This window comes from Carassius carassius, chromosome 38 (assembly GCF_963082965.1).
Source record: "Carassius carassius chromosome 38, fCarCar2.1, whole genome shotgun sequence".
Taxonomy (NCBI): Eukaryota; Metazoa; Chordata; class Actinopteri; order Cypriniformes; family Cyprinidae; genus Carassius; species Carassius carassius.
In genome coordinates this window covers 11,919,690-11,934,225 of record NC_081792.1, presented here as the reverse complement: position 1 = coordinate 11,934,225, position 14,536 = coordinate 11,919,690, and the positions used below count along the sequence as shown (strand labels likewise).

The 14,536-nt window shown below is 38.3% G+C and overlaps 1 protein-coding gene across 6 annotated transcripts in view; it reads left to right on the top strand.

Moving 5' to 3' along the window:
• mast3b (microtubule associated serine/threonine kinase 3b) overlaps window positions 1-14,536 on the top strand; it is a 31,298-nt gene that overhangs the window by 1,371 nt on the left and 15,391 nt on the right. For 2 of the 6 annotated variants that reach the window (XM_059529179.1, XM_059529178.1), the window contains exons 2-9: window positions 3,042-3,128; window positions 5,479-5,561; window positions 6,872-6,947; window positions 7,162-7,182; window positions 7,497-7,575; window positions 7,900-8,057; window positions 10,248-10,323; window positions 10,400-10,609. In XM_059529179.1, the coding sequence (XP_059385162.1) occupies window positions 3,042-3,128; window positions 5,479-5,561; window positions 6,872-6,947; window positions 7,162-7,182; window positions 7,497-7,575; window positions 7,900-8,057; window positions 10,248-10,323; window positions 10,400-10,609 (790 nt within the window). Of the gene's footprint in view, window positions 1-3,041; window positions 3,129-4,599; window positions 4,850-5,478; window positions 5,562-6,871; window positions 6,948-7,161; window positions 7,183-7,496; window positions 7,576-7,899; window positions 8,058-10,247; window positions 10,324-10,399; window positions 10,610-14,536 lie in introns of those variants that run through there. The other 4 variants (XM_059529182.1, XM_059529181.1, XM_059529183.1 and 1 more) reach the window with 3 other exon arrangements.

Here is a 14,536-nt window from a genome sequence, read left to right as displayed (position 1 = left end):
TCTACACGATCCCAGCTGAGGAATAAGGGTCTTATCTAGCAAAATGACCTGCCATTTAAAAAACCTGAAAAAAACATTCATATACTTTTAACCACAAATGGACTTCACGCATTGCATAGTCTGATTGCATAGGTCATGCAGATGGAAGCACCGACCCAGTGTTTACAAAGCGAATATGCAAAAAAAGTGAAACACCCTTTACAAAAAGAAGGTCAATCAGCGATGTCAGACGATTTTGAAGTTGGAGTAGTAACTGAGATGGAGTTTTTCGCCGCCCCCCCACCCTTTCTGAACCGGTGTACACAGACGAAATCCTATCCGTGCGCGACCTTTCCAACATGATTACACAATGCGTGAATTTGTGGATGTGCATTGGTGGTTAAAGTATATACATTTTTATTAATTAATTACATTATTTATTTATTTAGAAAATGACCAATGGTTAAACTAGATAAGACCCTTATTCCTTGGCTGGGATCGTGCAGAGCCCTTTAAAGCTGTACTGAAACTTCAACTTGAACCTTCAACCCGACGGTCCCCATTGAAGTCCATTATATGGAGAAAAATCCTGGAATGTTTACATCAAAATCCTTAATTTCTTTGCGACTGAAGAAAGACAGACATGAACATATCAGATGGCAGGGGGGTGAGTAAAATTATCAAGAAATTGTTATTCTGGAAGTGAACTAATCCTTTAATGTTTACTGTATTATTTTAGTTTCATGAGTGTTACCCTAACAGTGTTTGTGTACCGTTGGGGGTTAATACATAGGCCCACGTGTTGTTATCGTATTTTTATTGTATATTCTTCAAAAACAATAGTTTTAGAGTGTATTTACCAGTACTATACATTAATTACCATTGCTTGTTAGTCCGAATTGTCTTCACTATAGTCTCTTACTGCGAAATGTCCTTTTATTGGAATAATTGTTATAATCACATTGCATCACATTACAGTTGAATACTTGCAGATGTGCTTTCTATTGAGTGAACTCTCAAATCACACTTTCAGGATCCTACTATGAGTCAAGCTTTTAAGTGAGAACACGAGTCTGAGTGTTCTGACACTTTCCTTATCGCATCCGTAATGTTTTCATGCTTTTCTGACACTTCCTTCTGCCTGCCTTCAACATGATCACTGCAGCTTTCCAACCCCGTCCTCCTACTCTGAACTGGGAGGGAATATAGCCGACCCCACAGCCCACTACATTTCCAATCCCAGTGTGGAGGAGCCCATATCCAGAGCCTTTCGTCAGCAAAAGCAACTCCCTATTTGATTGAGGATTACTGCTGATTTACAGGGATTTTCAGCTTTGGGTTCCAAAAGCAGTGCATTATATCAATAAGAAAGATACAAAGCTCTTCATCAAATGCTGCTTTGCTTATTCTGAATGCACAGAGAATGGTTGAAAGCAGCATAACATCAGATTGTTAAGCACAGGGGGGTAGTATTCACAGTTGGGTCGTCTCCAGTTTTCTCTCTTCACCATGACAACATCTTCACACTTCTAGAGCGCTTGTTGCAATCGGTTGCGGTGAGAACATACCAACTGCCAGACAGTGGCAGCCCTATTTGTACAGTCATGCTTGCTTAATGTTCTGGTTAGCTTTTAGGCCACCAAAATACACATTTGTTATGCAAACCAAAGTTCCTCGAAGTTCGGGGGATAATTTAGTACAAAGTGAAGAACGGTCAGTATTAAATCAGCACATTATCCACGTCAAGGGTCACAATAATCAATACCTGTCTAAACTGGCTTCCGCTAACAACATGCCTCGTGGCTATTTTGATGTGCTCCATTAATTCTGCTTTCAGCTTGACATGTAATACCTGTCGGGTCAGCCTGAATATGTTTTAGGCTGCTCTGCTGACTGAATGGCATGAAGGAACATGAGAAATTGTGTTTCCTGCAGTTGATGGGCTTGTCTTGATTCCACTAATGCATTTTGTGGAACTGAAAGTTATGGTGGCGGTAAACAGTAAACGACTTTGAAGGTCGCACATTAAAGTAATTTAGTGAACTTTCCTGGAAAACTCCTGCTTCCTGCAGGGCCAGATTTGACAAGGTGTTGACAAGTAAGGCGGAAATGTGAGATTATATGGTTTCATGTTGACGGAACCCTTCTAATAATCGCGTGCGTATGCTGTGAGATCTTTGATCGTATGAATCATGCTGCACACATTGCTGGTTATAATAAATGATGCATTTCATCTCAACTCCTGTGACATTTTCCATCAGGTGGAAATTATGTCATTTAAAGATGCTGTAAGTGATGTTAGCCATCTTGCTAACCTTCGTCAGACTAAAATAGACTGTCTCCAGTCATCCACATGCCTTGTGAGTCCAAGTTTGCTGATTGGCTAAAAAAAGTGTGGGCCATGCTTAGATTTCTTTACTTCTTACAAAGCTTTACAGAGTGACTAAGGACATTACAGATTTATAGATATCATAAATGCAGTTTTTTTTTTTATTATTAATAAAAAAAAAATTATTAATTTAATTAATCTCGGATTACACATAATATTAATCTGTATTCATTATTGATATTCATAATTAATGTGTATTGAGCAGTAAATATTAGACACTAGAGACTGGAGTGAAGATGCTGAAAATTCAGCTTTGCATCACAGGAATAAATAACATTTTAAAGTAGAAAACTAATGATATTTCACAATATTACTGTATTACTGCAACCTCAGTGAGCATAAAGAGAGTTCTTCCAAAAACATTATGAATTCTTCCTGACCTCAAGCTTTTGAACAATAATGAGACTTCTGGACATTTAATGCATAATGTTAAGAGAATAACTTACAGCAGCTTTAAGATGGTCTTTTCAAAGCCACTGTTCATATCTCATTCATTCATTTGTGCATTTATGTTCTCTTGCCATCATTTCATTGCAACAGTATGCCACTTAATAAATCCCTAAAGCACACTGATTTGCAGTGCTGCCGAGAGCATGAAGAAACACCAAGAACAATACAGTCCACATGCACTTAGTCAGAGCGCTAATGCATGTAAACGTGTCTTGCTTTACAGTTTGTCACCCAGCCAGAGTCCCATCATCCTGAGTCCATGCAGTCCTGGCAGCCCCTGCAGTCCTTTACAATCCCTTCACCCCTGGAGGTAAGATGCCAAAGCATTACATAACCTTGCTCCGGTCCTGCAGAGAGACCGAACTGTCTTCAGTTAGTCAGCATGACACACACATCTCATTGATTTTTTTTTCTCATTTAATGGGACCATCACTCATGTCTATATGTAAAGCTCATGTTATTTGATTCATATGGATAGCAGAATCACCTGAGCACATGGGATGCGCAAGACTGGCTAGCTGATTTTAGTATGGTTTATATCCTTTTTAGAATACCCCACAACAAGACAGTTTATTTAATATGAGAGTTTTAATGTTATAATTTGATACACATGTTAAATATATTTTAGTATATAATATGTTATGTGATATATATGGAACAAGCTTGAAGCCCATACTGCTTCCCACATTTACATTTTTCATAATGTAAAACTCAAACACTTTTGTAATTTTACTCACAAAAGAAATGTACACATTTGTATTTTTTCTAGATCTATCTATTTATCCATCTATCTGTCATCATAATAATATTTTTTTACAAATATATTCAAACAGAAAATAATGTAAATGAAAAATAATAAATATATTTCTAAAAATCATTATTATATTCGATGGTCTGACTTTGACTAACTCTTACTTTTTACTTTGCATGTCACTTAAAGTGCAAAAATGAGAAATTATTTAGAAGATGTATAATTTATATTTCTATATAATACCAACAAATAAATGTAAAAAAAGTAATAATAGTAAACTAAATTTTTTAAATATATTTGAAATCTATCTAATATATATATAATATATATGATATATCTAATATATATATATATATAATATATATATATATATATCTCATTCATTCACTCTCACTGGTGGAGAATCGCTTATGTTAGTTCATACCATCTTTGGGATTCACTATATCTTCCATCTTGACATGCAAAAATTATATATATATATATATATATATATATATATATATATATATATATATATATATATATATATATATATAAAATTTAGACTAGCTCTCATGTGAAGATTTGACGTCACTGGAGAAACGCTAACAATAGATCATACCTCCTTTAAGATTCAACAATCACATCTTACATCTTATCCTCCTAACACGCAAAAAAAAAAAAAGTATTTTAGAAGAGGCAGAGTTCATGTTTCGTCCACAAATTCCAAGGCATTAAACACCTTAAAAACCGGACATCTTTAAGTTAGACCCAGAGCTATCACTCGGCTGAGACCCAGCTCCCCTCTTCGCAGCCGGATGGTACATCCCAAGCGTATCTCCGGCATCATTCAACACGAGAGAAACGACCACAAAACAGCATCTCACCTGTAAACATGGACTCTCTCCTGTCATCCGATGAAAGTCGCTGTTTGGAAAGTAAATAGTTAACTTTGTGTCAGGTCGAGACGATATCGGAAAATGATAAAAACAGAATGTGAACTTCTAAACTTTTACTAAGTTGCACGGCGAGTCCAGTCAAGCAGCAGCGTGCCACACAAAGAGCAGAGATGAACCGCTGCGAGCCAAACGCAGTCCCCACTTCCAGTCTATCCAGCCGAGAGGCGGACTCATGACTCGCGGAGGGGTTCGACTCTCGTTCGGGTTCGGTTACTCGGTTTCTGCTCGGACAGTGGCACTCTAACCGTCTGCGATTATGTCTGATCCGAGCTCCTGGAGCGCGTTGCCTGGCAGCAGTAGAGCTCACTTCGTCACGGGCGCGATGCTCAAGCGATCCAAAAGGTAGCGCGTGATATCAGAGGAGACATGCACGATCAAAACTTTCTAATGTGTCAACTTTTGACACGTGACGTGGGGATTTCTCGCTCGATTTATGTAATCACGCTCTGGTCTGTACAGTTATGCTATGGTTGTGTCTCTAAACAGTGTGTTGTTTACCTAGTAGACTGTTTTTGGGCGTCGCAGTCGATTTTTTAACAAGAAGTGGCGTACTATTATAGTGGAAGGACTGTGAAGACTGTAGCATGGCTTTATTTTTGTGCTGTTGATGGTGGCATAGAGAAATCTCTGCATGCATTGGTAGACATCTGTATCTGCAGACTAGCAAGAGATGAAGGTGCAATGCATGATGAGAAAATGACAAATGACACGCACAACTTCAGTCTCTCGGGTAATGCATGTGACAGCTGTGTTGAAGGACACCTCCTCTGATGGCTGCAGATGTTGCAGAATTACTCATAGGGTTATTCTGAAATCAAAAAAAGCTGCGTTATTGTAACACTGTTGGGAGCGTGCTGATCATTAAATCCTTTGTCACTTTCTTTGTTAACGTTGCTGTCGACCATAAAGGCTGGGCTGGATTATGTTGAAAGGTTTTTAATAATCCCTCTCCTCTTGTTTGTGTGTTGCAGCTGTCGCAGCAGTAATAGAAAGAGCCTTGGGGTTGGAACGCCGTCGCCCACCCGCCCGCTTTCACCTCTGTCCGCCCACACAGGTAATACTCGCTGTCACATGACACCCGCTGTAGGACAGCTGACACTGAGCTGGCCTGTGACCGTTAAGAGCTGGCGTTACATAAGCCTGTCCACTCCTTTAGCCTCTTACCACACTGCCTCAAGGGTTTACTTGATCGCCACCAAAAATATGAAAAGATACAGACCTGTATGTTTTTTTTCTTCTTCAAGTCTTCACACAGCTCTCCTCCATTCAGGAGCAGTTTATCAGTAACCATGTCTCAAAATAGATCAAATGAATTTTGCTTTGTCTTTTCCAAGCTTTTTGATGAGTTATAATCTCTTTGTGTGAGAAAATTGATAATCTTTCCCACAGTGATGGGAATATTTAATTAGTGACACTAAAGGCCCGTTCACACCAAGCACGATAACTGTAAAGATAACAATAAAGATATAGTTCTAAAAATCGTTCTCAATATTAAAGAATAGCGGAGTCCACACCACAACTATAACGATAAGGCACAGAGAAACGATATCGTTGGAATCACTTTCAGAACGTTTTTTTTTCCTGATGAACGATAAAAACATTGCCAACCAATCAGAATCAATCCTGCTGTAATGAGTTCGAGAATTTAAAGCAGCAGACGCGCGTCCGCTTAGAATACACAGACAATATCGTACGCTGGTGTGGACGCTAATATCGTTATCTTTACAGTTATCGTTCTTAGTGTGAACGGGCCTTAACTCAAGAAATAAATCCATAACAGAATGACAAATCATGATTATACCGAATGATTTGTTCAGGTATCATCAGAATAATGTATTAAGAAATCCGCTGTATTATGTTTGCGAATCTGCTGAATGATTCACCAGAACCATTTGCTCACAAATTAGCGTGAGGAATATGTTCATGAATCAGATGAATGATTCACAAATCGGACAGAATAACATAAGTATCGGTTACCAATTTTTTTTTGTTGTATGTTATATCTGTGTGTCCTTTTGCCACAAATAATGACTGTTTTCAAACTGGTTTCCCTGGCACAAACAAACACACAGCCTTGTCCAAAAAAACATTGATCATTGGTGGAGCCAGTGTTGCCATGTCAGGCTGCTCAAAGTTGGTTTTGATTGCACCACTGTGTTTAAACTTTCACATGTCAAAACATTACACATGTCAGCTTTAAACCCCATAGACAGTGAATTAGACACACATTATTGTTCCGAAAGGAGATAAATGTCCTAAAGTGTGCGATTTGTGAAACATCTGTGGTCGTCTGACGTCTATTATATCCTCTAGCTTACGTAACACTGTGTGCTCTGTTGAAATTTCCTCTTGTTCTCCTTCCAGCTGCCAGCAGCCCTCTGGACAGCCCACGAAATGTGTCCACTGCTATGTGCTCTCTCAACTTCCCTTTCGCCCGCAGGTAGACAAACGCTCTTTGTCTTTTTTTTTTGTTCATTAAATAGATGACAGACCAGTGTTCTGAATGTTTATCAGCATTAACCACATTGTTACCCAAGTGTCCGGTTCACATTATGTACAGCTGACTCATTTATTCCTATACATTTTTCTATATAGAGCTCACTAAGTCTGTCACTTATATTCTCTCTTCTTCATCCTTCTTTATTTCTTCTCAGCCACCTGGCTCGAGCTGACAGGTAGCCAATCTCTTTTTCACACAATGACGTAGCCGAACCTCAATCACCTCATGTATTTCTGCGACTCAGTGTACTCTTTTTATAAACTTCCTGTTATTATTTTTTTTTTTTGCCATGACGCTTTGCATCACCATTTAAAAAAAAAAGATTCACTTGGATTGAAAATTGGCATCGTAGTACATGATAAACTGTTGGCATTTTTGCCAACTTCTATATGCATATTTAACTTTCTATTTAATTGAAAGTTTATGAAGAAAGCTGTTAATTAAGGAATACAATTCTGTGTCCTGAAATGCTCTGTTTTCTCTCTGTAGAGCGGAAGGGAGACGGTGGTCTCTGGCTTCACTTCCATCCTCAGGTTACGGGACCAACCCTCCCAGCTCAACCGTCTCAGTATGTGGCTCTCATTTATCTGTTATTAAGTCTTGTGTGTTCCATGAAAATACAATGAACAGCATTTGCTTTGAACTGACATGAGGATGCACAAATAAAGACCGAATGTTTGTCAGAACTTTCCATTAAAACCCTTTAATAGTAAAAGAACAAAGGAGGAGGAAGTGTTCCTGACTGAATCATCTCTGTGAAACATTCTCATATTTCCACATACCTAGACAATAATACTGATGGGTTAAAGGATGGTTTTCAGTAAATATGCGACTGTTTTATGTTCATTGTAGCCATGTATGTGGAGTAATGTGTTTGTTTGTTGTTTTCCAGTCATCATCTTCATCACAGGAACGACTGCACCAGCTTCCATACCAACCCACACAGGACGAGCTTCATTTCCTGTTCAAACACTTCCGAAGTTCGGAGAGCATGACTGATGAAGATGGGCGGCCCTCACCGTTTATTCGACCCCGGTCACGTAGCCTTAGGTAAACAAAAACACACATGCATGCATTAATTGCAGCATAGGATGCCACTGTTTGCATTTTATTAATATGGCTATTAGGGTTTGATCATTTAATACCCTTGAGTAGTGTTTCTTGACCGGACAGAGTTTTAATAGATCTGCATTGACTATATCAGACGTATGACTTAGACTTATTGAGTTGTTGTTCATGGAGGACATTATCTGTCATTATCTGAGTTCATGTCTGGCTTTTGCTATTTTGTACTATTTTTGTCGTCTGCTGTTGACAATATTAATGAAATGGCAAAAAAAAAATGTAATATATGCAATGACTGTGATTTGCATGTATTTAAAATAGATTTTTCAAATGGATTAAAACTTTTTCGTTATATACAGCTCTTTTGTTTTAGACCATATATTAATGTTAAATCCACAAATAAAATATGAAGGTTTTAACTGGATCTGTCAAAAAATAAATAATGTAAATCAATGGTTTCCAGAAACTGTTTGGCTTTGTGTCCAGCAGAAGAAAGAAATTCATACGGATATAGAACAGCTTGAGGATGAGTGAATGACAGAATTTTTTCTTTTGGGTGAAATGTCCCTTTAAAGACCACTTTGTTTTTTATTTCTTTGGTGCCTTTGCACCCTTTTTGGAAACTTGAAAGCCTAAATCCCCAATTTATCGTAACTGTATGGAAACGAAACAACCAGAAAGAAAGTCATATTGGTTTTAAACAAATAAATCAATAAATGTATGCATTTAGCAGACGTTTTTATCTAAAACGACTTACAGAGCATTCAGGCTAATGTTTTTTACATGAGGATGAGTAAACCATGACAGATTTTTCCCTCTTCTTGTCAGATGAGTGGACTCCTGACTAATCGGAATATCCAGGCTTTCCCCATCAAAACAAAAGGAGTGGGGTTTTTTTTGCAAAAGAACCTCCCTCAAGGCTGAGTCAGAGAAGAGACAGATTTTACTGTGTTGTAATTGAACACTGGGGTTTAAAATTTGCATCTGACCAGTTGATATGCGAGATGATGAGTCTGAAGTAGAAACCAAAATCTAATAAGGTGTTTTTTTTTCTGGTTTATGAGGCTACTGACTGCAGTGCAACACCTCACCTTTAGCCCATATCTCTGGAGGATTCAGAGCTTTAGATGTCCACCCACAGTGCTTCATGCTTCAAACAGGGCGCTCGCGCAAACAAAACACTGCTCGCTCGGTTTTTGAAATGAAAGAGGTTTAGTTGGTATGTTTGTCAGTAAAGTATTTAACCGTCAATCTACATGATGGCAGTTTTCGTTAGTGATGCAATGGAATATTTTCTGCTTTTGCTTTCAAGCTGAAATATTTTTGAAGGGCCAGAATCATTGAATGGACCAGTGATGTTCAGTGTTGGTACGGTCACGAAAAACCTGGAAAAGTCTTGGAATTTTAAAGCAGCAATTTCCAGGCCTGGATTAGTTTTGGGAAAATGAGTAAAAACCCAGAAAGTTTAGGAAAAGTCATCTCTGATGACAAAAATCTCTGTGCAAGAGAATGTATTTTTTAATCCGGTCCTGAATTTCAGTGTGGTATTGTGAATATATTGCCTAGTTATACTCATTTCCGCAGGTTTCGCATTTAGAATGTGGGAAATCCCACAAACATTTATTTAATATAGCATGCAGGTTAGATGTAAATAAATTCACACAGAATATCAGATCGAATCAGTCATATGAATACAGCATGAGTGATTCAGCGGCACCGCATCTTCTCTCTCTTTCAATCTCTCAAAACAGCTTCACATTAGCGCAGCTTGCCTGCATGCTGCGATATGAGATTCTTGCTTGCGTTTTGGGACAGTTGACAGAATTGTCACTTGTCTAAATTAGGCCAGTACTGCACTTTCACAAAACTGTATTATTTGCACACATTTTTAAGTGCTTTTAAACCATTGCTTAGTCGCGCACACATAATGCCGCCTCAAACACCTCGTGAGTACCAAATTGAGTTATTTTTTCCGCAGCTTATTGCTCTTATACACACCAAATACACACAAAATTGTCAAAATGCCTGTCATGGCGAGTATTCTCATAAACACAGTCCGTTTTGTCTTAAGTGATTGTAAGCAGTTGTTGAGAATTTATCAATTTTAATCAATATGGATTTTCAGTTTGGGCCCAGTACACTGCTAGTTTTCATCTGTTGTTCTTCTTGTTTTAGCCCTGGACGAACTGGCGGCTCTTTTGATAATGAAATTATAATGATGAACCATGTCTATAAGGAGCGTTTTCCAAGGGTATGTAGTGCCAACAGATTATTGCCAGTTTTTCCTCTACAAATCTGAGATACCTAATGTTCTCTCTGCTGTGCAGGCCACCGCTCAGATGGAAGAGCGTTTGCTGGAGGTCATCAGGCAGTTTTCTCCCGACAGCACCCTACCGTTGGGAGACGGCGTCCTGGGATTTATCCAGCACCAGTTGGTGGAGTTGGCCAGGGACTGTCTGGATAAATCCCAGAAGGGCCTGATCACATCCCTGTACTTCATAGAGCTGCAGGATAAACTGGAAAAAATGCTGCATGAGGTGAGGCGGGAATTTCTCGAAAGTTACCTGTTCAGTGGCAATTGTTTGGGTATGAGACTAACTGTTGATGTTGGAGATGTGGACTGCACATGCTTTGACATGTGGCACCTGCATACGGGCAGAAAAACTACAAAAACATTACAGCGACACAGTAGCTAGATTCACCTGATCTGTGTTTTGGTTGACAGCCATATTTACTAACAATTGTAAATTTCAGATTAGTTACATATTAATTACATATTAGTTTCATATTAGTTACATATCACGGACAGGAGGAGATACTGATTTCAGTTACTTGTTCATAAAGTGTCTCACAGAAGATTGGGATCTTATTGGAATTTTGTGAGTTTAGACATTTTAATCATTATTTAAAATTTTTTACATATACATCACACCATAAGATATTTTATAAGAGTCACACCATAAGATATTTTACAATCTGAACTAGCCCTTGTGTTGTCATATAAAGGTCAAATTATCTGATATTTTTTAGACACTTTTGAGGGTCTACAGGGGTCTTCTCTTTAGCCCTATTTGGACGGGACTACTTTCCAGATGTTATTAGAGAAATTTGTGCTTCACATATGTACTTTGTGATTGTAATCCTGTCTGGATCTGTGAAGTCTGTGTTTCAGAGCAAATTACCTACTGTTTTCGTCAAACTCCGTGATCCTCTGAGAAATCTAATCATGTCCGAATGCGAATATCTGTGATTGCAGACAGTGTTTGTTTTTTTCACAATGCGTTTTCTTGTGTGTTTTGCCCAATGTTAACTACCATAGATGATCTTACTACTGCGCACATTTTCTTTGATTGCCTCTCAGCGAAGAAATAAAAAAATAAAAATCAATAGATGCAAGCAAAAAATTGTCATATTATTGATCTGCATGTAACCTGACCCCGTTCTCTAAGTTTGTAGATGACTGCTAAAAGTCTTAGATAGGCAGTCGTACGGCTGTGTGATAAATCACATTTTAATCTTGATTTCCGCTTCTCTGAATTTTAAGCATAATTGTTTTATAATAATGATTCTATTTTTCAACAAAATAATCGTGATTAAGCTTTTATCCATTATCGTTCAGTCCCAGTCAATCGAATATAGAATGCAATTTTCATGCACTGAACAAAAATTGTTTAGGGTTTACTTTGAAAAACCTTTAACCCAGAAATCGCTAGTGAATTTCACAAATAATTGCAAACAAATGTGAAAACATTCAATGAAAAGCATTTTAGAATTATCTAGTAAAACATACAATCTTTGTTTTATTTACAACTTTGATTTACAAGTTCTAATATCAGTGCGCCATAAGTTTGAATCTAGTTTGACTTTGGTCAACTAGTCCTTTTCATTATTGCATGAACAATTATTTCAGGCTAAGTTATGTTACTTTAGCCAGTGTCAGGTTGGTAACACAGTCCTGTTCTGATTATCCCAAAGCCAGCAGGTGGTCTGAGATGGTGGTTGTGGTTTGGCAGGAATATCAGGCTGGCGGCGACATCAGGGCATGGTTGGCTTCTGTCACTGCTGTTGTTAGTGTGCTGCTCTGCTGCTGGCTTTAAGGGGTTAGAAACAGCACGTATTCTCAACAAAAACTGTCCATTTCCCCTAAAGAGTGTGATATCCGCCTCATTGCCTAATGTGTTTTTACTCTATAAATACTTTGTTTTCTTTCTTTTTTTTTTTTTTACACCCAGCAAAAAAAGAGCTTGCAGAGTTAGCTGCATGCACGTACATTTACATACAAGCATTTTCGTGTAATTGCACGTGTCGTTTTGTGTATAAATGTGTGCATACCCTGCAGCAGAGGTTTTGATTAGAAATATAGATCTCCCTGTTAAAGCTCCATGCTCATCTTTGCAACTACAGGGTGTTAGTTTCCATAGCAACCCTTACGCCCACCCTGTATGTAGTGTTCAGACAACCCCAGGCGAAACTCAGCGCGCTGTCAGATCGCTGCTGTGCGGTGGATGTCGTGCTCATAGATAAGGCTATTAAAGTGTTTCCCACTTGCCTTAGTCAGCCGTGCCAAGTGCCCCAGATGCTGCAGTCATGCCGCAGTTTAGCTGTTCTAACCGTTCAGTCATCAACCTGTTGTGACTGATAATAAAATTGTGGTTTTGAGCTGGTTTGTGGTTACATCAGTCCACTCTGCACTGTTCCTCTGTCATTCTCTGCTCCCTTCTGGGAGCTCATTGTCTTTGCTGATTTATTTTCACTGGCATTATGAAAAAAAAAAGACACAGATAATTCATGTCAGTGTACAAGTCACATTTTATTATTACATTCAGAAGAAATGTAAAATATTGGTAATCAAACAATTAATATAAACTCAAAAATCCTTTAAAGGGGTCATATGATGTTGCTAAAAAGAACATTATTTGGTGTAATGCAATGTGTTTCTGCGGTTTAAGGTTAAAAAAAAAATGTATCTTACACATAATGTACATTATTGTTGCTGATCTATGCCCAGTCTTTCTGAAACGCGTAGATTTTTACAAAGCTCCTCGTTCTGAAAAGCGAGGTGTGCTCTGATTGGTCAGCTATCCAGTGCATTGATTGGCCGAATACCTTAAGCGTGTGACGGAAATGTTACACCCGATAACATACTGTGATGCGTGTCCCAGCACAACGAGACAAAACCAATAAAACTCATTGCAAACGAGGCATTTGTTGCATCCAGTGAAGACATAATTACGAATATTAATGACTTATACTGTCTGTTTACGTGTTGCGTTGCGATGCGTAAACATAAAACCATTTCTGCATTTGTGATCAGAGAAACAACAAACAACAAGCTCTACTCTACACTGCTCAAAACTCACGTTTGAATCATCAGTGGCAAATCCTTTAAATATGTAAATGTACTTACAGGCTGTGATTCAGAAGCACCAGACTGTCCTTGCAAAGTTGGTATTTCCCCACTTTATAGAAACAGACACCAGGATTGTAGGCTGCTCTTCCAGGAAACATTCCTCATCCTCCATAAAATGCGCTGCACACATCTGAATATTTGGATTGAACTGTTCCGGAACAGTGTTGTAAATACAACTTAACCACTGATTTCTAGTTGTTTTCTTTTGGAAAGACAGACAAAGTAGTTTCGCTTTTACAACAAAATACACAGCGTCTATATGACATGGCAGCAGCGGCAGCAATAATACTACAAGAAGAATCAAAGGTTACGCCTTCTTTCTTTGCGTGAACATCTGGGCGGCGTTATGGAAATCTTCCCACACAGTGACGTGGAGATGTGGGACGTGTTAGAAAGAGCCATTTTAGGTTGGTGTGGTTGACTCTTAACTTTTATAAAGAATATCTCTTTGGATTTGAGACTAGTCGTTGCAACTTTACTGATCTTCTTTATGCACCAAGAGCTTGTAACACTCCAAAGAGAAAGAAAAAATTTAAATCGCATTATATGACCCCTTTAATTTTACATAGATACAGAAAAAACGAAATTAAAGTGGCATTCATTATAAACAAAACATTATTTTGTTTATATATACAAAACATATTTTGTATATATTAAAAAAATATTTTTCAATATGTTTGCAGCATCTGTTTTAACTTTAGCTTTTCATTGGTTACCAAAAAAAAAATCAATGTTAAAGGAGCATTGCGTAGGTTCTGAAATTTCTAACCATTAACGACACCAGTGGCCGTTAGAGGAACTGCAGCCAGTCTCATGCTCGTTCTCAGTGCGCACGCTCTTTTTTTTTTTTTTTTACTTACGAGGAGTGTCCATGGGTGTCTGAATTGTGCTGGAGGCTGGTCGCTTCTTTCCATTCGCAGAATCCATTTGAAAACACTATTGCCGCTGCTTACTATAATGGCTGGCGTGCCGTACGGTTGTAAGCCCAAGTAGACGAGAACACACATGACGTCACATTTTGTGAATTTTCGTGCCAATTCGGGCCCGACTCCTC